The following is a 27,141-nucleotide window of genomic DNA, read 5'->3' as shown; positions in this document are numbered from 1 at the left end:
CGACAGTTGCGACAGTTGCAAATCATTTGAACGTAGTGTCAGTACAGTTCGTCATAAATAGAACGAGGCATGATGGGGATGACGGGGATCATGTCGCATCGCATGGCGCCGCGCCGCATCCAGTGTAGACAACACACCCAACTCAATCCAAGCAGTCCTTAATATTTTCAAGAAACAGCTGAAAACATATCTCTTTCATATTAATTTGACTCTCTAACTCTAGCACTCTCTATTCTAATGCTACTTCTAATTTTATCTGCTGTTTTTTTTTTATTTAAAAACTTGATCCTCTAACCTTTCTATTTTCTATTCTATTTCTATTCTAATGGCCAATCCATCATTTTTTTGGGGATTTTTTATTTATTTAATAAGTATTTAATAAGTATCGGTTCAGGCACTGTTTAGGCACCAGAACCGTTTTAAAAGTATCAATTTGGCACTGCTATAAATTGGATATGATCGGTTATGATTGGATGTGATTGGTTCGTGTGATAAATCCTGCCTCTTGTTTTCGTGCGAGCTCTCAGTCTGAATGAAGAAAATGATGGCGTTATTGACTAATTATAAAGTAAGTAAACAACTCTCCCTCTTAGATACCACTACTTTGTGTCACGTCAAAATAAAACTTGATGGTCTGAAAACGTGATGACTGTGTCAGTTTTTAGTAAGCATTCAGCGTGATGAAATGAAAGATATATATTCGTGTCTGTGGCAGTGTTTACAGAGCTTTTATGATGATGACCCGAAATAAGTTGACTATTAAAAAGAACAGCTGAACATCAGTTCACAAATAAAAAAAATATTGGTAACATTTTACAATAAGAGTTCACAAATAAAAAATATTGGTAATATTTTACAATAAGGTGTCATTTAATGAGTTGGCTAACATGAACAAACAATGAACATTTATTACAGTATTTATTCATCTTTGTTTACATTAGTTAATACAAATACAGTTGCTCATTGTTGTTCATGTTAGTTCACAGTGCATAAACTAATGTTAACAAACATAACTTGATTTTAATAATGCATTAGTAAATGTTGAAATTAATATTAACGAAGATTAATAAATGATGTAGAAGTAGGCTATTGTTTATTCTTAGTTCATGTTAACTAAAATAGTTAACTAATGAAATCTTATTGTAAACTGTTTCCAGAATATCGTTCAAATTGTTACTGCCTTTAGTTATTATTTTGGAATAAGTATAAAAATGCATAAAAACACTATGACATGTATAATTAGTATTAAAAATATTAAATAAAATAAAAAAATAATATTAATAAAATACAAAATAGAATTATATTTGTTCTTTTTATATAATATTTATATATAGAATTATATTTGTTCTATTTTTATGTAATATTTATATATAAATATATAATATATATTTATATATAAAACTAAAACACCACCGCACGCCACTGCGTACCACCTACACTAAACTCTACCTGAAACCTAAACAATAGTTTGAGAATAAGCAAACCTGGGATAAAATTGCATTTGCCAAAGGAGTGCAACGCTGTACCAGGTGAGCTAGCGTGCAAGCTTACAATGATAAACAAGCCATACACATGGAGCAGGTTATGTGATATGTTACAATGTATTCATTTATAAATCATGCTCTGTGGTAAAAGTGTTTTGAGGTCATAGTATAGTATTGTGCAAGGAACTGCACAACAAAAACAGTCTTTATTAATCGATACTCTGGCCCTGTAATAATTTATGTGAAAAGGAAAAACAAAATTAAAAATACAAAAAGTTGTTGGTGTTTTACTGCCACTATTTCACCTGGAAACTGCAGTGAAATTTCTGTATCGGTTTACGTTTTAAATGGCAGAGACATATTTCCAATGAGACTTGGTTTCATATAAATGTATATCCAATGTTACTTGACAAAAAAAGTGAGAATGTGAAAATGGGTTCTGAACCCACCCTAAGTCCACAGGGCCCAAGAAACACCCAATTCTTTTATTTCACGTGTGCTATTTCATAGTTTTGATGACTTTACTATTATTCTAAAGTATAGATGATAGTAATAAAGAATGAATAGTGTGCCAAACCTTGAGTCATAGTGTATAATTGTCTGCTTATTTGGAGCAGAAATGTGTTCTTACCATTTTTACTGAAGGCCAGAGACGCCAGCGGTGGTGCAATCAAATCCACAACCTTGGGGAAGAAAGAGAGAAGTGCATTATTCTAAAAGTGAGAAATCTCACCTATATGTGCTTAGTCTCAGCAGACCGCACACACACGGCGTGAGTGAAAGTGAAACAGCTGGAAGCAGAAGACTGAGAGAGTGCTCTGAAGAGCTCCAATTTGCATGGAAATGTGATGTCAGCTCTGCCCTTTGATCATAGAAAGTGTGTTCCAACAAAAGGCCTTACGCCAGCTCTTTTGAAAATTAGAATCAGGTTTTTATGATTATTACCAACTACAATCAGCCGCATGGCAGCAAACGTTGTGCACAGGTGCCTTAATGTGGATGGCTGTGGGCATCTCCCAAACAAAGGATTTCACTCTCTCTGACTCGAAGTGAAAAGAACACCAAAGAAACATATTGTAAAGGTTATCTATGAATTTTCCTCTTCTTGTATCTGTTGTAAAAGACAGATTTTTTCAGCGAGCTGCAAGTATTGTACAGGTGCTATGTTAACCCGCGTCACATCTTTGATCTCTTGCCCGCTCCTTATGAGACGTTTGTCATGAATGTCAGTATAATGGTAATTCTTTCTCTGTAGCTTAGTTGAGGTATGTTTGAATGTTAGAATCAAGTGAGTTTTCTACCCAGACAGCCATTATATGGGTCAATGATGAATACGTGTCCTTGAGGAAGGAAAATCTTTTAAAAATCCAGTTAAACACACACGTTCTTAGAAATTACTTTTTCTATTCATGTTGTTTTCATATGGTTTTGAAAAACTCATACTATTCAACACAAATTTACATTTAATGAAAATGTCAAACAAATCTATGATTTTGACCACAACTTTGATTTTGAATAAGTTTGTAAAAATAATAAGCATTAAGTTAATAAGCAATGATAAGTTACAACTACTTAAGGTATTATTATTAGTAGTAGTATTTGTAATGTTAATTATAATTATATAATTATATATTTTTGTTTAAATATTTTATGATTGAAATGTTTTACTGTTTGTACAAATTGCATGGTAAGAAAAATAAGTTGTTCTGCAATATTTTAAGAAGTTTCTGTTCCTCATCAAATGCATTACCTGCATTTATTTGATTAAATAAATAAATAAAAAAATATAAAATTAATATGTAAAAACAGTAATTTTGTTCTATAATATAATAGAATATAATAGAATTTATTATTTATTTTCAGGATTCTTTTATTAAGACAGCATTTATTTGAAATATAAATCTTTTGTAACATTATACATTTTTTTTTTACAGGTAAAAAAACAAAACAAAGAAAAAAAAAAAAGTCACGTGTCATGTATCACATCATGACCCATTCACGTACTATTACTGCATTTTTTGGAAATCATGTGGAAATCGACTTGTTTAGCTTCCAACACTATAAAAAATATTTTTTGGCATCTATGGTACCTTCCCACTGCACAAAAGGTTCTTTATTGTGGAAAAAGGTTCTTTAAATTATTTTGATTAAAATGTTCTTCACACTAAGGGAAGAGAGAAGAAAAAAAAATCTTTAAAGAACTGCTTACTGAAAGGTTCTTTGAGGGACCAATCATGGTTCTTCTGTGGCATGACTGCAAAACCCCCTTTTGGAACCTTTAGCAAGAGGGCATTTTTGCATGCAGAGCCTTTGTGTCTATAATCCTCATTAGTATTGGTTTCAATAAACCGGACATTCACATGCTATATAGAGTGTGTGTGTGTGTTTTGAGAGTGAAAAAATGGGATCTAATGACTCCTGGCGAACTGTAATTAAGGTGCCTTCTCCTACTATAGAGTATCAGAGAGTCTGTGTCCTCTCACCGCTACCTGATGCATCAGTCCTACAGAACGCACATCAATACTCATTATAAAAGCCTTACACACAGAGAGATATGCACACACACACTCCCTTCACTCCTGAGTGATTTGCTGTTGCGGAGAGGTTTGTGAGAATAATAATGCTGGGCAGAGGGGAGCCGTGATCTCAGTTGTAGCTCCGTCAGGCGTGAGGACGTGAGATCTCAGGTTAGACGTGAATGTGGCCCTTGCTGCTCTGATACACAGCTTGATATTATTGTGTTTGTGAGCCTGTCATTATGGAGGGCAAGTTAAATGGCTGAATGGGGCCAAATTGAGGGTTTAGAGACTAACTTTTCCATGAACATTTTCATAGACACCTTACACTTTCATGGGGAGACAAACACGGTTGTGAAATTTGTGCAATAGTCCCATAACACGCTTCAACAAAATGTAGCTAAATGCTGTTGGAAAGATGCTTAAATAATTTATAAATAATTGGGAGAAAAAAAATGAATAGCAGAACATCAAAAAGTGGTATATATACTCACAGTGCAGTGATAGAGGCCGAGAAGAGCGGGATGTTGGGAAATGGCCTCCACTGCAGATAGTGTGTTTCTGATCAGTTCCTCAGATGCTGCTTGACCTGTTAATTGTAGATAAAATAATCATAGCAGACATAAATGTAGGAATACAACAGTAATCTCACTTTTGAACAATTAATTTTCAACCAATGACTGAAAAAAACAAATATTACACTGGAAGACATCAACTGAAAAACAACATGTCTGAAAAATTGGAGCTAAAATAAATACATTAGAGCCGTATATCTTAAATGAATCAGCAAAGCGCCTTGAACACTAAAGAATGTAGTTCATGCAAGAATGGTTTAAAGTAAAAAAGCACAGAAAGAGAAGTTGAAGAGTTTGTGAAAACCTTAGATAAATAAAACTGCAAATAAAAACTTACCTATAGCACTTCCCAAACTCGTCTCATTAGAGTCAATGGAGGTTATGTGATTCTTTCCATAATGAAAGAGAAAAGAGATATTTAAAATTACACATTTTAATGTCGATCATTCATTCATTCATTAATTTTCACTGAGTTATGAACAAAAACAACTACCACTTTTTGGACATGTAACATGCAACATAATTAAATGGCCAATGTCAATACAGATTCTAATATTTATAGACAGGATGACTGATATGTCTAATGTAATTTAATGAAAGATGTACACAAAATTGCTGAATTTAAACAAACACTTTTTATAATAATAATAATAATAATAAATTGCATTTTGAAATAAATTTAAATAAAAACAGTTATTTGAAATTGTAATACTATTTAATATTTATATAGTATTTTTTTTTGTTAAATTACACTGCAAAAAAAAAAATGATTAATTGAATTCACTAATTTTTTTAAAGGTAAGTGGTTGCAATCAATTTATTTTAGCTACAATTAAATAAACAAATTTAGTAGCCTAACTTTGTTTATTTAATTATAGCTAAAATAAATTGTTTGCAACCACATACCTTAAAAAAAAATATATATAATTTTTTTCAGTGTACATGCAGCCTAGGTGAGCATAAGAGACTTATTTAAAAAAAAATGAATGAATGAATAACAAATCTTACCGACCCCAAACTTGTGAACAGTACTGTGTGCTTATATAGCAAATGGCATTTTAACAATAATCACTAAACTGAGAGACTCACCAGCAGTTTTCCAAATTTGATGAGAAAGGCCTCAGTCACCACCTGCGGTCGGAAGATCTGTCAAAGCAAATAGGCACAGTCATGAGGCAATGTAGTCTAAAAGACACTTCACCAACCTACAACACTGTACAACATTGCTATTCACTACCCTTGAGTCTTATTCCGTTTGAGTTCCACCAAAAACTGTCAGTCTTCACTTGAGTTTTAGTGGCTATGAAGTCTTACAGTTGTCTTGAACACAGCCGGATGTACGCTGCAGATTTCTTTCATCGTACTGCAAAATTGGCAGTCTTGGATCTATTAATGCATCATGCTCACCGACGGCCGATAAATTGCCTTTGCAATGAATCTTCTGACAGGTTCAGAATTTTTAGGCCGCATTGCTGCGCTCTAGACGCTCAACACTGTCAATCGTGAATAAAATCCCAGCTTCGATGCGCATCGTACAGTCTGACATAAGAACGTTAATGTCACTGAGGAATGTCACCGTTAAAGTCTGCCATGGGCTTTACCCAAGATCTCATCCGGGACACATCGTACCGTACAATCTGACAAGCAATGATTGTAGAGGACAGCAAAAATCGCAAAATGTTCAGCCGCTTTAAGAGAAAATGTTACAAAGCCCTGCTGTTCTGTCAGAGGACATTTTTCACCATCATGCACCATTTCGACTAAGCAACAGAAGAGGTGGTATTTGAGTGTGTCCCATTTACATTGTCATCCTGGGATGTGATCCTCCTCTCTGGAGGACTTCAGCGCTGGTGTGAGAATGAGGGGGTTCATGTTTGTGCTGTAGGACAGTAATGATGTGAGGACAGAGGTCATAGTCGTGGACAGTGACAGGTATTGAGATCTTATCCACTCTCGCCTCTGAGAAACACACCGGACGTGACCTCTGTGCTGACCCCTGTGACTGATGAGTGCTGTGAGTGTCAGCGTAGTGTGTTGGCTGTCAGTGAAGCAACAAGCCACAGAGACAGATGAGACAACAGAGAAAGCTCATCACATGAATGTATGTATGGATGCACAAACACAGAGGCATGCTCTCACATTACAAGAGCACGACGCCTCACAGAACCACACAGCAGCTGAAGAGATCACGCACATGGTGCTCAAGGGCATAAGAGGCCAGTGAAGTCTCAAAGATGCAGACCAACCTGCTACTGGGAAGACAACCAGCTATGCCCTGCAGCATTTTTCTTAATATCAGAACACACACACACACACACACACAAACACAAACACACACTGGACTGGTGTAGCTAGACTTTTGACTACAGGCTTGAAGTCTAGCCCACACTACAGCTTATTCTAGCCAAGTACCGCCCAGTTAGGCAGGAAGGGGTCGACTGACTGACAAAAGTTTGGACATTCAAAATAACAGTAAAGACATCACAACTGTGAAATAACACAAATGTAAGTATATGCATTATTCAGTGACAAAAATGTTAAATAAAATCTAAACTTTCTTTTATCCATCTCATATTTCAGCTTCTTCAAATCAGCCACCCTCAAATGACCCTTCAGCAATCATTATAATACACTGATTTACTGCTCAAGAGCATTTCTTTTTATTATCTGTTGAAAACAGCTGTGCTGCTCAATACTTTTGGGGAAACTGTGATACAGTACATGTTTTTCAAGATTCTATTCAGGATTCTCTGATAAATTGAAAGTTAAAATAATAAAATAAAATAAAAATAAATCAATCAATCAATTTAATGTGTCCTTGCTGAATATACTGTATATCAAAGACAGAAAAATCCAGTGAGTCATTCTTCGGAAGCGCTCACTGGAGCAGCCTGGCGACACGTCTCCTAGAAATTTAATCAGCCATTAAGAGCAGACATTTGGACAAATATTTGCCATATTTGGGTGAAATATGCATCAGGCGGCTAGTGAATGTCTGTGGGTGATCTGTGGATGTGCTGTCTGAGACTGGCACTACACCAACACAACTCACTGTGAGGACCATTAAAACAGACAGACACACAAACAATCAAAAGAACTGCCTATTACAACTCTAAGCCACCCACTGCAGCTCTGTGTTAATGGACATCAGTGTATCCTCCTTAGATGAGTTAATGACAGTGGAACTATCAGACAGACAGCTCTATCAGCGCTGACCCCTTCAAATGAGACGACTCAATCTGCTACTGAGTCTCCATGGCAAATCCTGGCCGAATGTAAAAGTGTATTAAATCAGCAGAGAGACTCATCAACTCTGCGCACTGACAAACATCTTTCTCTGAGAACACCAGATCCCTTCATATTAATTTTGGTATGACTGAGTGTGTCAGAAGTAAATCCAATTTTGCACTGTGTGGCAACTGGTAATAATCTGTGTGTGTGTGTGTGTGTGTGTGTGAGAGAGAGAGAGATAAATTGAAAGTTAAAATAATAAAATAAAATAAAAATAAATCAATCAATCAATTTAATGTGTCCTTGCTGAATGAAAGTAATAATTGCTTTCAAAAAACTTACTGAGCCCAAAATTTTGATCTGTAATAAATTAACCATATTAAACATTAAGGGAAAATTAAAAGTTTTCTAAGATCATGAGAAAATGACCAGCCACAGTTCATTTTTAGAGGAGGAGAGAGAGAGAGAGAGCGCTGAAGCTGCACCAGAAAGCTCTTTAATAGATCATTTCATTCTGACAGACAGTGATTACACTCGGTGCGTGACAGGCAGGTATGGCACATCCTTTCTTTATTTTCTGTTCAGATGAAGACATAAAGTGAGAGGTGGACGAGAGTCTGGAAAGTTTATTTTGTAGTTAGTTTAAATGACGCGTAATGATTTACACATTTACTCTTTTCAAACATTATCACAATACCTCTCTATACTTCAAAAATGAACTTCATGTTCTTGACCATTTTTGTCCTTATGACAAAAGCTGCATCCGAATATGCATTCTTCTCTAATATATACCAGGCGAAAAACAATGTGTGACTGAATTCACAGTTTTCATAAAACAACATGCAAAAGCAGCCCGGATAATCTACTACTTTTTTAATGGTTGCAAAGTAATTACTTGTTCAAATGAAGTGTCTACTTAGAGAGTATGCAATTTTGGAGCAAGCCACAGACATCTTTTGGAATCTTTCTGGCATTTTTTATATTTGTCATAAACAGCGCATTTAATATACATTTAATATAAATTCAATATGACTACTTTAAATTCAAAATTACTCCGTAAATGTGCAACACTACTATGCACAGTATTAAGTTGCACATCTACTGAAAATAATTATTTTCTGTTTTCTTTTATTATCTATATTGATGCACATATATGCCGCGTACAATACAATTTTACCCATGTATTTCAAAGCTTTTAAAGGGATAGTTCACCCAAAAATGAAAAATACCCCATGATTTACTATCCCTCAAGCCATCCTAAGTGTATATGACTTTCTTCTTTCAGATGAATCCAATCAGATATATACACTTCATGGAACATGATCTTTACTTAATATCCTAATGATCTTTGGCATAAAAGAAAAATCCATAATTTTTATCCATACAATGTTTTGCTAAAAATATATCCAAGCGACTTAGTTATGACTGGTTTTGTGGTCCAGGGTCAAATATATATAAAAAAATGTCCTGGCTCTTCCAAGCTTTATAATGGCAGTGAATGGGTGTTACTATTCAATAGTCCAATAGAAGTCCAATAAAGTGCATCCATCCATCCATCAAAAAAAAGTGCACCATGTGGCTCCAGGGGATTAATACAGGCCTCCTGAAGCGAATCGATAAGCCCCATGTCATCCAGCTGGATGCCACTCTCTCGTGAACGCGCATACGACAGTTAGCGGAAGCTAGAGATTACGGTTTATAAAGTTTTAAATATGGATATTTTTCTTACAAAAACATTGATTCGTTTCAGAAGGCCTTTATTAATCCCCACGTGGTGCACTTTTTTGGACTTCTATTGGACTACTGAATAGTAACACCCATTCACTGCCATTACAAAACTTGGAAGAGCCAGGACAATTTTAAATAAGACTCAGATTGTATTCGTCTGAAAGAAGAAAGTCATATACACCTAGGATGGGGTAATATTCATTTTTGGGTGAACAATCCCTTTAATGTTCAAAGAAAGAAAGAAAGAAAGAAAGCAAGCTTTGGTTGAAGGTAACTTTAACAGTGTATTTTTAGACTAGTTTAGTGTGGGAATACCAGTTTATTTGACCAATGGAAGATGGAGAGTATTTGAGAAACATGTTTTCATTATTTTTCAAATTTCATTTTATGACACAAGTGGCCCAGAAATCACACATTTAATCTTTAAGCACTAAAACAGGGAAACAAATAAAAAAATAAAAATACATAACTTTTTAAAATTTGATATAAATAACACATTTAATTAATAATAATTTAATTTTAATAATTTAATAATAATTTATGCATTTAGCAGACGCTTTTATCCAAAGCAACTTACAGTGCATTCAGGCTATACATTTTTTTACCAGTATGTGTGTTCCCTGGGAATCGAACCCACGACCTTTTGCGCTGCTAACACAATGCTCTACCACTGAGCCACAGGAACAGAAACATTTAACTCAGGAACAAATTACAGGCTAGGGCTGCAATATTATGACAAAAATTAGTATTGTTGATAATTGCTCTTGACACTGTAATAATGATTATTAATGCCGATTAATAGAATACATATGTAAAAAAATTTTTTGTGTTTGGGGAAACATCACATATTCTGGCTACACAGACAAACATGTCGGTCCATGACAATAGTCTAGTCTAGCGCAGGTTATGCAAAAACTCACGTTATAATCACTGAAGCTGCAAAATGAATCTCTTACTTACATCTTTTCTGCACTTCGCTGTTTATGAGAATTCGCGAGCGTGCAGAATTACGCCAGTGAGCGCACACTCACCAAAACGCCTGCGTTTTCAGTGCTGACTAATCTAAACAACTCTGACTGGCCAGTGCATTCATAAGCTCAAAAGTATTTGGTTATTATGCTCAACACTGTGACTAAGTGGTATTTGGATGTTCCAGGTGGATGTTCTGATCTGACATAAAGGGTACTTTGCCTGAACAGACTGCGAATCACTGCTATCCACTTTATCTTTAATATAATATTGTGTGTATCCATTTGCAAGTTGAATGTTCGAGGCTTCCAGTGTCATTCGCTGCCAGTTATTTTTAGCAGCCCAAAACAGCTTGTTATGCTGCTTAATATAATAAACTGGTATTTATTTTAAAATTAATTACATTTATTATCATAATCATAAACACAATGTCTTGTAGCACAATTTGTTATTTTTCTAGTTATTTACCTGTATTGGCTAATTAAAGTCTTGCACATTCACAAAAAATAGCTTGTGAAATAAGTTATCTATTGCACCACAAGCTAGGTCCCCACATTTAATTTTTTTTTTTTTCCAGGTTGTACCATCCTTGTGGAAAACGAAAACCCAAAATAACTAGCAAAAAGGTAAATATAGCAAGACCTGACACTGACACACACCTGTGAGGTGAGCAGATGCAGCACCACAGCCATCATGGGGAGGCTCTGCTTCAGCTGACGGGACTGCGTAGGAGAGGGGTGCTTCCTTCCCACAATGCTGCCTAACACGGACAGGATGTCATCTACAGAAAGCCCACATAAACAGAAGCAGTGAGAAATCAGCCAAGCACAAAACAAACCGTCATGATCAGTCTGGCTAGGTGGCCCGGGGCGTGAGCAGGTGCATCTCTGTGTTGGGACGAAACCCACAGGAGGAACTGAACCGGTTTGAACTGGTTTCATGGGGTAGCAGTGGTGTGTAGCGGCACTGATTCACAAATGAAAAAGGAGGAACAGGTCGATACCTGAGAGCCTGCTCACGTATTCAATCAGAAAGATAATTAAAGAGAGGCCAATCAAATTCAATGTTCATTCTCATTGCCCCTGCTTCATTTTGCCCATTTCACTCTGTTCCTTCTCAAGTGAATTCTTTGCGTTCCCTTTTCCCTCTTTTTTTGGGTGTATTGTGATTGATTTACCCAGGATGGCTGGCAGTTCGTGCACGGTGTGACGGATGAAGAGGGTCAGGCATTTTGACAGGTATTCATTGCCGCTTTGTTGCTCCTTTCCTGGCGTGGCCTTTCGGACGTCTCTTTCAATGTACATCACCAGCCTGAGAGAAGGGTTGGCAAAACATTATTATTCATCTGCAGACACCCAGAACAAACAGAGAGAGGGAGAGTGAGAGTCAGATCTGAAACACACAGTGGGGAGAGGATAGATGCGTTTAATCAATTACACTCAACAGCTGGAGGGGTGACAGAATGGAGATGAAACGGTGTTGATCCTGAAACAATATCAGGAAGGGAATGAGGTCTGTCTGCCTGGCTGAAAAGACCAGAGAAAAACAAGATGCATCTGGCAAGGAATTGAATTTGAAGTGTATAAGGTATTGGAGGCTGAATTAGAGATGAATGAATTTGACTTGATTTAAACATGCAAACCAACATATTAGGATTGATTCATGGGGCTGGTGTTCTCTTAGTAAAAGCTTGGATCAGATCTCGCGGGATTCTGGGAACTGCCTTAGATCTTTCATTATGATACCAGCACAATCACTGAGGCATAATGAAATAAATGTTGTTCTTTTTATGGATGATTTTATACTGTCTTTGGGCGTGCACACGGCTTCCGGTGCGTGAGGAGTGTACGCGCTCAAAGACAGTTGGACATAGTGGTGTATTAGAGGTAAAAAAATGATATAAATACTATTCGGTTTCTGGCACAAACCAATCGTTTCATGTCTTAGGACATCAATGTGTCGTCACGAGCCGCAGGGTTTAATTTGGATTTGTCTGTGCATGTTTTTTTTACTCTCATAGATTTTGTTACCATTGCCATGCATTATACGACTGATAGACTGCAACGGTTGGAGTTAAAAATCATCAAATGTGTTCTACTGAAGAAACAAAGTCACCTACATCTTGGATGCCCTCGGGGTAAGCAGATAAACATCAAATTTTCATTCTTGGGTGAACTATCCCTTTAAAAGAGTATCTCAACACAACATTGATTGATTCAGCCTCACCTCTAGTATCTCAAACTAATCAATTCACTACAAACAACATATGCGTCTTATGAGAGAAGTAGCTAACATAATATTCATGCTATTGTTATGCATGTCTTGAACACAGTGAAGAACATGAATAAGAAAAGAGATGATAGAGCTTGGGCAGTAGGGAGGATCAGGCCATTCTCAAGAACTGCTGATCACTGTAGTGTTAACTCTGATTGATACACCACGTTAAAGGAATAGGGAGGGGAAAAAAAGGATAAAAGAAAGAAAAGCAATTTGAGTCATCATTTACTTCATTATTGTCTTCAACACTTTGGCCGAAGGATCAAACATTCACTATTCACTGAACATCTTTTCTTTTTTTAAGCATATACACTTAAGCATATTCAACTCTACTAGACATTGTGAGAATCAACTGCAATTAACATCACTGACATCCAGTGTTGGGCAAGTTACTTCCAAAATGTAATACATTATATATTACTAGTTACTGTCTTTTGAAAGTAATTAGTTACATTACAATATTACTTTCTCTGAATTGTAATGCGTTACACTACTTTTCGGTTACTTTTGAGTTACTTTCACCAAAATACCCACAGAGCGAAACTGAAAGCAAACGGCGTTCTCGCGCAGCCTACCTCTCTCATTCGGTATTCATCCAATTAAATGTGTCCATATTTGCAATGTATTTGAATGCTAAACTATTATTTATTATGTAAACCAAGCTTACTTAACGCACTTAAAAAACATCCTCGTCACATGAGCAAATGTGTTTGGCCTGAGCTCAGGCTGATCGACACGGATTGCACTACACAGTAGGCTATGCACTATTTAAATGAACCAGTGTATCTATATGTTTGGTTGACTATTTTATTCTGATAATGAACAGGCTGCAACGTTTGCAATGTTGTATGTGTGTGTGCGTGAGGCGCCAGCGCGATCGAACAGCGGAAACAAACAACAAAAAAATACTCTGTTATTTTTGGTCATACAGATCATTCGAAACTGCAATGTGTTTACTTTATTTCTGTCATCTCGGTTTCCTTTCCGTGGACTTTCGTAGAGCGCCGCGCCACACAAATAGCATATGAACCAAACTCAGCAGCATAGCCTATCTCTCAGTCTTTTCCTTTCGTTTTGTTAATCTGTTAATTAGGCTAAAACAAATATTTTGCATACTCATTCTGGGCTCGTCCGCCGCCTTTTTTCACTTCTGCGACCCCGCAGCTCTCTCCGATAGCTTAGTATTAGTGGCACCAGTCCAGGTGCTTCCAGGTTTTACTCGTGCTATTTCTCCATTTTGAGAGTTTGGTGTTGCATATATTGCACCTGACTATGCATTCTTATCCTTTTCTCCGATGAACTGAAAATAACAGGAGTGTGTCCATCTCACAAATGTAGAATCCGTCTCTGCAGTAATCTCAACCATCTAATTCCAGCAACAGGAAATAGACAAACTATTTTACCCGCGGAATTTTTTTCTCTGGTGCCGTTTTGCGGGGTTGGTAAATTCACCACTTAATTTTGAGTTAAAATATGTTGTTGTAACTTGCGTTACTGAGATTGTAACGAGTAATAATATTACCCAAATTTGATTAGTAATGCGTTATATTGCTGCGTTACAGCAAAAAGTAATATACTACTGTAATATTATTACTTTTGTAATGCGTTACTCCCAACACTGCTGACATCAAACAAGGCATGTCTTTATGCACCAAGTATGAATATGCCATTTGAGAGCTAAAGCAAGATTTTCAGTAAATAAAGACTGTTTAGATTTAATTTAATTTAATTTTTTAAAGTTTATTTGAATAGGGACAATACAATAAACATAATTCCAGTCAAAGATGGGAAAAAATGCACTGCACATAGAGATTATAGCTGACGCTAATTCACATCTCATGTCCCTAGAAAGGCTTTTCTAAGAAAATCTATACAAATATAAATAACCAAAATAATTATAATAAAATTACTATCTGTAGCCTACCAAAAAAATAAAGAATCTGAAAATCTGAATAAAGAAGAATAAATAAAGAAGTTTAGATCTGTTCCTGATGCACAGCTATCGTATGGCTTGAGAAGATGTGCAATATTAAGCATGAAGGTCACATTAGCAACATTTCAGTGAGGGGAAACAAAAACAGTAACCTATGAAGCTCTGATGACACAGATGCCACTTTCAAAACAAGAAGCAATGTGACAAATTTGTGAACTTGAATTCAAGCAGAATCTGCATTCAAACATTTATTGTTTGAATGTCCTGATAAAATAATTTGAAAGATGACACTTTGTTTCTTATCTAAAGTAAAAAAAAACATGAAACTTATTGCGATTATTGGACAAGAGGTGTGATATATGTCTTGTGAAGTTTTATTCAAGCATGAACAACAGGCTAAAAGATCAATCTTGGGATTTAAGAATCAATATTGATTTGCTAAAATGAAGATATATAAAACTAGGAGTAGGGCTGCACGACAGACAAGCTGCGCAAAACCACGATCATATTTTGCGCATGTTTTGCGCAGCTTGTCTGTGAACAATGGCTCTGTGTAGTAAATGCTGCTCAATGTGAAAGCACGCACGTGATGGAGATTTACCGCTGATTACAGAACTGGCTTTACGGACAAGATGCGCATTAAATATCGCATGCGATTTATCGTGCAGCCCTAACTAGGAGTTTCAAATTAAGTTTCTCATGTGCAGTGGTTAAAACAGTACATGTGTGTACCGAACTGAAAGACCCGTACCAAAACTATTCGATATGAATATGTGTACCGTTACACCATAGAAATTATTATATGGCAGCCGAATATCTTGTTTTGTGTTTCACAGAAGACAGACAGTCATACAGGTTTAGTATGACATTAAAGAGAGGGGAGAAAAAAACAAAATAAAATAAATAAAATAAAATATTTTTATGGTAAATTGTTCTTTAAACGGGTGGTTGATTGCGATTTCACTTTTTTAACATTAGTTAGTGTGTAATGTTGCTGTTTGAACATAAACAATATCTGCAAAGTTAAGAAGCTGAAAGTTCAATGCAAATGGAGAAATCGTCTTTTAAAATTCTGGCAGTTTAATGCCTACAAAAACGGCTGGTAGGGACTACAACAAGTTACTTCCCAGGTTCGTCACGTAACAAACCCTGATAAACCCTGCCCTCTGGAAAAGGTAGCAAAGGGGGCGAGGCCATGCTGCACTGCTTTAGAGAAGAGGAAGAGAAAGCTAGAGGTGCACATAAAAATCTATTCATATATGAATCGCGATTTTGTCTTCTAACGATTCTAATGGATTCACAAGTTTCAAAATCAATGTTCTAAAGCAGCGGCTCTTAATACTGTTCCTTGCTCTGCACATGCTCTGCATTGCATCTCCTCTCTCTCTCTCATTCAGCTCAGCTCCAACAATGAACTTTTCCAATTATACACTTATTTTCACATAGCTATGAGAAGCGATAAACATGAATGCGCGTGCAGTTGTCGCACTAAAGCTTTAATCAGGATAAAACCGCATATTAAAAGCTAACATGGGCAGTAGCATTTACAAATAACAGCATATCTAAAAGTATGAGACAACAACAAACAAGAAACATAGGCCTACTATTAAAAGTCATGCTTGCATAGGTTCTGCACGATCCTCTTCAATAAAATCCTCTGCTTCTCAATTGGGCTCAAACTGATAAGCGATATTACCGATGCCGTTGTTTACAATACAACAGGAGCACATGCCGCTGAGGTGAGAGGCGGGTCGTTTAGATGCGCACTAGAGGCGGTTTAGCCAATCACAACACACTGGGCTAGCAAACCAATCAGAGCCCATCGCCTATTTCTGAGGGCGAGTCTTCATAAAAGCAGGAAATGATCAGCGCATTTCTCAGAGAAGGGACAGAGCGGTGTGGAATAAAGGTAAATTATGTGAAAAATAATGTTTTTTTATTTTTAAAGCATTAACACATGTTAGACTTCACCCCATAAACACAATCAAGCCTAGAAAAAAAAACAGTGAACCACCCCTTTAAAAAAAAAAAAAAAAAAAAGAAGCATTTTGCTAAATTCTGGACTGATATAGCTTTAAATGTTGGCTCGACATTAAGTCTATCCAGATACACTGTGCAGTACTCATTAAATTAATTGCAGGATCAAAGATGTTCCAAGATCATTCAATTACTATTCTTACAGTAAAAAGGTGCATCTCTGCCAACAGTGCAGATATGCCTTTAAAAATAGCTTGTCAAGAGCAACTGTGAGAGGGTGAGATCCACAGCACCAGAAGTGACAGGCCGTCTCTGCCCTCAAGCCCATGCTAATTAAGAAACACTGTTAATTAACATGTTTGCAACCAGCACTGCGCACTTCTATACAATCAGTGGCTCAAAATTTCCCCGCAAGTGAGTCAGTTCCTCCCAGCCCCTCATAACACACACAAGCATGGAAACTGGCACATGCAAACAAACACACACACACACACACTTCTTCTGAGGCGTATCTCTCAAATTAGACATGGATAAAAAAGCAAACAGTGAGAAAATTGCACAGAGCCCAGCAGTGCGGGAAGGAAATGCACCCAGCAATTATACCAGAGGCTGAAAGTAAGTTTGAACAGTGGACTAGAGGGAACACACTAACTCCAATGAGAGAGCAATCGCCTACTTAACTAGCACACTCAACAAAGAGAACTGGGACCTGCATGCAAACCTGGCAAATAGCTACTGTATTGAAGTTGCACTGGCCAAGCAAATAAAAGCATAAGCTAAAATGAGCATCACAAACATTTAAGAGTGCTTGATTGGATGACAAAAACTCAATAAGGAAAGATGTTATCTTCCCTTTGAATTAGTTGCTCAGTGACTTGACTCTGCTGAATTGTAATTGGCACTGAAATTAACACAGAAGTTATTTGCTCAAGGATATTCTTGGTAAAATTCTTCCGAGAATAGTCAATATAGAAAGTGCCAACCAAACTAAAAAGCTTTAAACGCCTCAACGTCCAGTAAACAGAAATGTGTGACATTACATTTGAAAGCAGTACAATAGCAGTACAAATAATTCATTATATTGAATAATTTCTATGAAAACAGTAAAAGGGATCATATTCATCTATATTCTATTGAAGTCCATTTATAATGTTAGTAGTGTTTTTTTTTTTTACATGAAAGCAGTTGAAGAATTGTTTGACCATTTCCATAAATACCGATTGACTGACTGACTGACTGATTGATTGATAAATTGATTTGACTCATTGATTGATTGACTGACTGATTTGATTGATGCTGTTTTGAAAAATTCTCTGTAAACACTTCCAAAATTAGTAACACTGCTTGTTCATGAGTTGCAAGTTCCCAGATGAGTCCAAAACAATGTAATACTGACCACCCACTATTCCAGTTCCCTTGGTTCTTAGAAAAATGACAAGTGTAATTTTTATGAGCAATTAAAATACTCATCTTATTAATCATAGATAAATGATTCAGGAATATGAAACTGCAGAGTAAAAAATACCATTCAAATACATACATATATAAAAGTTGTTTGACAGTGAATGAACTCTGTTATACGCTTTTTGCAATGCTTTATTGGAGTGAGTGGTTTTGTTACAATTTTGGCAATTTGACAAATAAATTTGGATTTCATGGGTCCCTAAATTAAAAGGTAGCTTACTCTTTGGAGTTTAACTGTGAACAAACAAATTATGTTTACATTAATTCTTAAGGTCTAACAAACACGTGGATAGCATTTCCTTCCCCATTAATTGGTACATTAATATTGTGATAAACATTGATATCATAATATATGGATAATATTTTTGACATACTTTTTTTTCACCCAGCCTGACTTATTACTCTTAAAAACTGGCATCATGTGAACATAGATGGTCACGTGTTAATGTATTCATTTAGCTTACTTGAGAAAGTAGAGGAAGTTAAGAAAAGTATATTTTTTGTAGCCCAGTTTCAATAAATGGACTTTCTGTACTCAGAAACAGATCTGAGCTCTGAAAGTTACAGTATTTTTTCATTTTATGTTGATCACTTATTTCAAAAGATCAAAGAGTATTTGATTCCTTGTGATATGGTTAATTAATGGTTAGTAAATGGTCACAGATGCAAGGATTGCAAACAACCTGGCTTGCCATTTCACAATCAGTTTCCAGAAATTAAGCAAAATAAAAAACAAAAGGGAGTGTGTGGGCTACATTCCCAATCATAGCTGGCATCGAGCTCATCTGCAGAGAATGCTGTTTGTTCTTAGATTAGTCTGATTGAGCTTGACGGCTGTGTAGGTGACCTCAATTGATTCTAAGTGATGTGTGTTTCAATGTGTTGAAAAGCTACAGCCCAGTGAACTGTTCCCTTGAGAGAGAAATATAAAGTCACTGGAGCTTATGGCTGAATTGGATTTTCTCTAACCTACAGAGAAGATTTGGGCCATTTGTTTGTTTGTTTTCTATTTGCATATAATCTATTTTGACGTGGCCAAGTTTAATGCTTAAGTTTAGTTATCGCAAAATATGAGCACTTTAGCATGCCTTATCAGGCACCACTAACTATATGCATATTTCAGGACACTAATCATCATCACCATCAAAACTGACAAAATTGTTAAGACAAAGACAGCATCATTCTAAGTGACACCAGCAAAAATAAACACAAAGAACATCAATACTAAGAAATTGCAATAGATTGCTTTGAATGTCATTTGTGCTGTAATCTACCACAGCCTTCCAGTTCTCATTTTCTCTTCAGCCAAGTCTTTCTTCCTGGGTCAAACAGAACAGAGCTACACTCTTAATTGACAGCAGCTTTAAAGTAAAGCTCATCTCTTAGAATCTTGGGAGTAATTTGAAGAGAGAGCATTTTCAGGTGTGTAATTCAATTGATTGAGCTTCGAGTTCAAAGGAATCATTCTTATACTTCTCAGTGTTAATGAAAATGATGGAATAAAACCACACAGCCCAAACCGTGCAAAGAATTATTAGACACCATTTTTCTTCTACATTTCAATAATCTAATAAAATTTGTGTCCAACTTTAACAGAAGCAGAAGTTGTACTTTGTAAAAGATATATACCAACTCAAACTCTGGCATGCCTCCTAAAATCTCTCCTGAAGTGGTGACCCTTAACTAAACCCCACCTCTTAAACTGCAACACAAGCTTATTGAAAAAAATGATAGTAGTACAATACTTCTTGCACATTTCACAACACTTTCAAAGTTCCAGTGAGTGACAGACAGTTTTCAATTGTGTTCAACTGTTCAATTTGACAACATTTGGCAACATTTTCGTTCCACATCGCAAGTGAAATGCTGTACCAGGTGAGCTAGAGAGCAAGTTTACTACATCTAAAAATCCATACATATGGAGTAGTATTGTGAAAGGAACCACATGAAAACAAATAATTATTAATGAATGATCTGTCCCTGTAATCATTGTGTGTGTTTGTGTGTGTTTCTATCCCGGTGGGGACTTAAACCTGAATACACACCAACTCATGGGGACTCGTGTCACAGTGGAGACCTAAATTGAGGTCCTCATGGGGAAACAAGCTTATAAATCATACAGAATTAGGTTTTTTTGGAGAATGTAAAAATGCAGAACGTTTTCTGTGAAGGGTAGGTTTAGGTGTAGGGCGATAAAATATACGGTTTGTAGAGTATAATAACCATTACGCCAATGGAGAGTCCCCACAAGGATAATAAGCCAGATGTGTGTGTGTTGTGTCTGTGTTTTTTTTCTTTTCTTTTACTACCACTAGTGTTCATTTCAACTGGAAACTGCAGTGAATTGCATGCATTGGTATGTTTTTAGAGTTTTAAAGTTTACTGACCAATCCTACCACTGCAACTTTTGCTGTCCACCATGTTGTCTGACAAGCTGTTACTCTTATCTAATAAATGCTGCCATCAAGTCCTCTTGGGAAATTAGCTGGGCGAATTGTTATTAATCAATGTGCTCAAGCAAATATTAGCGAGAGAAAGATTTTGCATCAGAATCAATATTATATGACATGGTTGACAGGTTAATTTAATCAAAAACAGAAAATAAACCTACTTCCATTTAAAAAAAAAAAAAAACATTATAAGATATTCTTCATTACAAAAGGTTTGGTCCCAGCAGACCAGACCCAAAAAACATTTAGGATATTTTGGTTTATAAGCCCTTTTTTGAAGATGAATAGATGTGATTTACAATTGTTTAGTTATTATTATTTTACTATTATTATTATTATTTATTTATTATGTTTTAGTTAACCTTTACTATTCTCTCTATTTTCCATTGACTCCCTCTGCCAATGCATCGATGAAATTAACAGTTGGATGCGCAAGAACTTTCTTCAGTTAAACAAGGAAAAAAACTGCAAGTCATTGCATTTGGAAACAAAGATGAAGTTCTCATTGTTGTGATTATTTTTTTATTTTCTTTTATGTAAAGCACTTTGAATTACCATTGTGTATGAAATGTGCTATATAAATAAACTTGCCTTGCCTTGCCTTGCCTTAAGAACAGTTATTTTCACATGCATTATTGTTATAAATTGTAATTCTAAACACAATTGAGGCTTCTCTCTACCAAAATTACTGTTTGCCCTCTCTAATATTTTTTATGTTATTTCATGTTTTGGCCAATGAACTTTGCCACAAATCTAAAACACCCAAGAATGATTTTTCATCACATGAGCACCCATATAACAAGTACTCTGAGGGTCCTCACAGAATTTAACACACCTCTGCTTTCTGACAGGAGAGAGGCAATAATGACAACCTTGGCATTTACAAGTGCACCAACGCCTCAGAGTACTGTTGCTGCCAGACTGGATTAGCCTATAATAAATTTCCTCCTCCCAAAAGGCTATAATTTTCCCTCTCTCAGAATGAATTGTTGTCGGATGTCAGGGATATTCAGTGCTCGTAGGTGAGGCGGCACGTGGGAGAAAATGAAAATTCTGAGACATGAGCATGATTTACAAAACCATTTAATCCAAGATGTTAGGATCAAGCAGCCCTTTATTAGTCGGACATGGGGCCGGCTGCTACATTACCCGAGGAAGAATAGAATTGAGGAAAGGGAACAGTGACTTTCACAATAAATTGCATTTACTGGGCGCCAAGACTGCTGTGCGCAGATGGGTCTACATGCATACGGTTATAATTGGAATCCTACGCAAGATCGTTTTTTGACTGAATGACTGGGAACAACAGGAGTGACAGGGTAACATTTTATTCCCTAGCGGTTTTTTGTTATTCTGACAGCTTGAGCTGTAATGCAGTGATTTGTGAACCGGCTCTTATACACCCACAGAATGGGGTTATATATTTGGTCTTTGTCTGCTCTGAGGCAACATTTTCAACTTTTTAGTGAATTATCAAACCCTTGATTATATGAACTAGGTGTGTCAGAGTGCAGACAGAGCTCCTTTGGAAACTGATGAGGGTCTCTGGGAGCAGCTTTAGATCTACTGTTGTACAGAAAATAGACCAGATTTTATGATTAATGGAATCTAATCTAAAGAGTGGGCAGGATGAGGTCGGAGATGCAAGAGTTCTCAGATTTCCTTTACCAGGAGGCAGTCAATGAAATAACCTGGTAATTTTGAGCCGTTTTTTAATGTTTCGTATCCAACAACCAGAGTAATGCCTTAGGTCAGCCTCAAAATTGTATCAACTCATTCATCAAAACAGTCGCAGATGCTTTAAAAGAGATGCTTTTGTTTCCCACAATGTAGTTAAAGTGCCCATGAAATCAAAATTAAAGTTTTTTGGGTGTTAGTATCAATATGTTAGTCTTAAGGTTATCTATAAGGCAATGTGCTCCAAAACAGTGACAAAATTCGCATTTAGAAGATATAAGCATTCAAAGGGGGCTGCTTGATATGTCTTCCTGTTTCAGTTAAAATGACGTCAACACAGAGTAACGCTGAATGTTTCTAAGCATTTCAGGGGACCTTTAAGGTGAATTTAGAAATGCAATCCATCAATCAATCAATCAATCAACAATAATATTAAAAATCAATTACAAATTTAAAAAATATAAAAAAATGCATTGAGTGGTGATCCTGCTGAAATTAGGATATCACAATTCAGGATATCAGAATTCTTAGGCCTCGGCTAAGGTCAGTGTACAAAATTCTACCCTCAGGAAAAATGGGATCCATGGCAGACTAGCAAGGAAGAATCTAGAAAACACTAAAAACCTGTCTCAGGTTTGCACCTGGATGATCCTCAAGATTTCTGGAACAATGTCTTACGGACAGATGAATTGAAAAGTGAATGTTTTGGGAATGCATCAGGACCTTGGATGCCTTGTCGTAGCTGAAGGAACCATAAATTCTGCTGTGTAGCAGAGAATGTTAAACCATCCATCTGTGAATGCTAGCTGAAGCACAGTTGGATCATGCAGCAAGATAATATTCCAAAACATAAAAGCCAGGACCTAAAACATGCAGTTCATGTTCGAAAGCCTACAAATATCACTGAGCTGAAACAGTTCTGTGAGGAGGAGTGGGTCAAAATTCCTCCACAGTGTGTAACTGGTGAAACTGTTTATTTGCAGTTATTGTTGCTAATAGGGGTGTAAACAGATGGAAATACTAGCCATTTAGCCAACATTACATTTATATATATATATATATACACTCAACCCAGCATTTTTAGAGTGTATAAAACTTTTTTTTTTTTTTTTTACAAAAACTACTTCAAATTACTCCCGTTAATGTTTCATTTAAAAAAAAGAATACATTATTTTGAAAAGTATATACCTACAGCGGAAAACCTCAGAGCTAGCATGTGTTTGTTTTCTGTTACTTGCAGTGTGTTCAGAGAATTGTACAGAATTGTTTGTTTTGTCAAAATAAATATAACAGCATAAATATTAAGCTTGCTTACAGCCTTGTTATACTACCAGTTTTGTGGGACAATAACATTATGGCATTTTATACCAGTGTAAAGGGAATTATGAATTAAACTTGACAACAACAGATCCTATATCAACATACTGACGAATAGAATGCCCATAAATAATGTATAATTGCCAGTACATGTCAAGTTTTTCTTGCGATTTTGCCGTCTGTCATGTGTGCATGTAGTTTTCATGGATTGTCTTTTCATACAGACTGTCTTCTGGGGGTTTGTTAGACTAGTCGGTTATTTATATACTTTTTGTCTATTTTATATACTTATGTCCAGGGGTGCACATAAGATTTTCGGTCTGGTTCTCATGAGACTACCTAGAGATTTGGTTTGGTGCTCACACTGCAAATAATGTGAGCCATTAGATATAACTATAAAAAAAGTAAAAAATAACAATTGCGCTTTATTTAATTAGGTTCTTTTTAAAATAAAATAATAGACAAAAAATAAATAAAGTATGATAATACCATTATAATTTAAAATAAAAAAAATAGTATTAAATAAAAATACAATAATTGTATAGTACACTTAAAAAAACTACAATGCTAATATTTCCATTTTCAACTTTTTCCTTTTTTACTTTCTTTTTTTTTAATGAATTTTTAACATTTCCAAACCTAAAATCAGCTCACTTTTATTTTGGCGGGTTGCCGGCAAGTATGCATTGCCGGTTTTAGCGCTGCTGACTGAAGCACGTCAGTGAATGAAATGTCACAGGTCACAGTTTTACGTTTTACGGTGATTGTGCATTAACAGCAGACAACCATGTAGGTGTGCAAATGAGCAGTCTGAACTTATTTACCACGTGCATTTTTAATTTTGGTCGCAACTGCACACCACTTATGTGCACCCCTGCTTATGCACATATAGAGTTAGTAACATAGTTACGGTTAGCAGCTTACAGTATAAAAAACTTAGACTTACAACTTACAGTATAATCGGAAAACAGATTTATCCTAAAGTCTGATGATGTGAGGACTCCTCATTATCAACATAACTGCACACCTTACACTTACGATTTCAGTATGACTAACTATATTTTCATTTTAGTTTGTCTACATAAATTTGTTCTTGGGGCACTTCTTAGAAATGTTTCCCATTAACAATGTTAGAATTTTCACCCTTCCAACCACAATAACCCACAGTTTAGCCAACCATAATCATGCTATTTTAATTTGCATACTGAACTGAATTAGTCATCTTTTTTACATTCATTGTTTTTTATTGTTTTATTAAATAATTTATTTTGAGGGGGGGGGGCAATCTACTTGGTTTGAAGGTGACTTCATGCATTGCTACACTATTGACAATAGACCTTTTTTGCCTGTGAAATTTCTCTAATGTAACTGCACCTTTACCAAGCAAGAGCTAGAATCTCTAGTTTTTTTGGGGTAGACTTTTTCTGACTTTGAACCAGTAATGAAACCAGTAAAAAAAAACAGTAACCTAAAATTACCCAGAACACCCTAGCAACCCGCTGATATACCACGCTGCAGCATATTATCTTTATAGATAAAAATGAACAAGACATAGTCCATAAAACAGATCTAAATCATAAAGCTTTCAGTGTGAAGCTCAAAGGAAGCACAACGAATATGAAAAATAAATTCCAGATGGATGTTATGGAAATCCCACAAACACATTGTTAGAGTATAATGGAGTTAGAATTATCAGTTAACCGCAGTAGCGGTTAGTATTTATCACCACTGTTATAAAACCGTTTTCTACAATGCAGATATTCTGCCAAGCCATTTCTGCAGTCTCTAAAATGAAACATTCTTATCTCAACGTTCAAATTAAAAACTCCAGTAGAGCTCCAACCCCTCCTCCATCAGAAACCTCCAGAGGACCAATCCTAGAACAGAGACATCTCCTCACTACCTCTGAGCTCTGCTGCCATCTCATTGAGTTAAAACATCCCCTTATCTGGGAGCTGGGAGAACTCCATGTGTCTGCTCAGACCAGAGAGGGGCTGGGCACAGCGTGTCCAGTTTGACACGTCTGAGGCAGGCTGCAGCACTCATCTGACAGGGCTGCATGCAGCAGACGCTGCACAGCTAATTAGAGAAGTGTTTATGAGAACAGCGAGGTAACGCTCTCACTCTGGGAGATAGAACGCAGGGTCAGTTCTGACACACTCCATCACTGCTTGGACTCGGAGGTACATGGAGAAAATGAGGAAGAGAGAGAGAGAGTGCAAGAAGAGAGCAAATTTTGTTTCTGGGCTTGTTGCAGAAGAAGCACTAGTGATGACAGACATCCTGTGTTTGTAAGACAGTGATGAGGCCAATTAGGAGCTTCAGCTGTTCAAGACTGGCTTCAAATTAAATATAGATGAATTAGGAGAACATGATTAAAGAAAATGACCAGTTGTATTCTGAAGATACAGACAAAAGGAATAATGAGATCAGTTTCAAGATCCAGTCATCTTATATAAGATTCAAAGAAAGACACAAATTTGGAAAAAGGAACTGTTTTAAATGGTTGTCCTGTTTCTGTCATTGGTTTCACAGTTAGAGGTCAAGCCAATCTACTGCAAAGGAAAAAAGGAGCTGGATTAAGGAAACTAATTTTCCAAAATTTGTATTGTAGATTGTTTTTTTTTTGTTTGCTTTTTGCCACAGAGTCTGAGTGTTTTAACTTTTTCAGGGAACTCTATTATTAATGTATAGTTGTCTCTGCATATTAAACTGGGATATGTTTCACCTGTATAAGTCATTATAATCAGTAATTATGTCCCCACTGGATGCAACAAATGCCTCGTTTGTAATGGGTTTTCATGTTTTTTGTTTTGTCGCTCCAGCCGGGACACGGCATCAACAGTATGGTGAGGTGGCCACAGGTGAGTGGTTAATCAGGTGTGCCGTCATGCGGTCGGATCACTTTTTTCTGTTGTCATTTTGTTCTGTTGTCTGTTATCATTGACATATTGTCAACGTCTAATTGTAATGTTTTATAATATTTTTATTAAAAACCGCAATAATAATAATAATAATAACAAAATTGTGGCAAAACATTACATTCAAATCAACTGATAACTTTGGAAAAAACAAATCACCCAATTTTAAATCCTGTTATTTCTGAGGAGAGTTGTACTTCATTAACCATCTAAAAGGTGTATATTAGTAATCAGGGGGTAATTTTCATTTTTGGGTGAACTAACCCTTTAATGCTGGCGTGACGTACCTCAATCAATATCACAACGTGTTCGTTCACCTTGTTTTTTTTTGTCACCTAATGGAGTTTGGGTTCCTTGCCACTGTTGCCTTTTTGCTTGCTTAGATGTGGTCTGAAAGACACTTAACTTTCAGAAATATATTAATATGACTGCACTGACACCATCTGATGAGAACAAAGCTTGAAGTGAATTAAGCTGGATGATGGCACAGCTGCCTTTTATAGAGCTGCTTTACAGCTGAAACGCATGTTGACTCGAGGTAAATAATGAACAATGCGGCCATTTGTAAAACTACTTATAACTGAATTGAACTTGTATCAAAATTGATCAAATTCAGACTGTT

At 36.2% G+C, this 27,141-nt stretch overlaps 1 protein-coding gene across 1 annotated transcript in view; it reads right to left on the bottom strand.

Moving 5' to 3' along the window:
• The window catches only part of LOC107668185 (serine/threonine-protein kinase ULK4-like), a gene marked incomplete at its 3' end in the record, with an annotated part of 80,603 nt that overhangs the window by 27,133 nt on the left and 26,329 nt on the right, over positions 1-27,141 (bottom strand). The window contains exons 5-10 of the mRNA XM_016459978.1: positions 11,681-11,814; positions 11,163-11,284; positions 5,665-5,721; positions 4,913-4,964; positions 4,495-4,589; positions 2,116-2,167 (exon numbers count right to left, since the gene is read on the bottom strand). Coding sequence (XP_016315464.1) covers positions 2,116-2,167; positions 4,495-4,589; positions 4,913-4,964; positions 5,665-5,721; positions 11,163-11,284; positions 11,681-11,814 — 512 coding nt within the window. The remainder of the gene's footprint in view (positions 1-2,115; positions 2,168-4,494; positions 4,590-4,912; positions 4,965-5,664; positions 5,722-11,162; positions 11,285-11,680; positions 11,815-27,141) is intronic.

This window comes from Sinocyclocheilus anshuiensis, unplaced genomic scaffold, assembly GCF_001515605.1.
Source record: "Sinocyclocheilus anshuiensis isolate Anshui unplaced genomic scaffold, SAMN03320099.WGS_v1.1 scaffold4336, whole genome shotgun sequence".
In the NCBI taxonomy this organism is placed as follows: domain Eukaryota; kingdom Metazoa; phylum Chordata; class Actinopteri; order Cypriniformes; family Cyprinidae; genus Sinocyclocheilus; species Sinocyclocheilus anshuiensis.
Note: the sequence above shows the minus strand (reverse complement) of the source record. Positions and strands in the feature narration are given on the sequence as shown.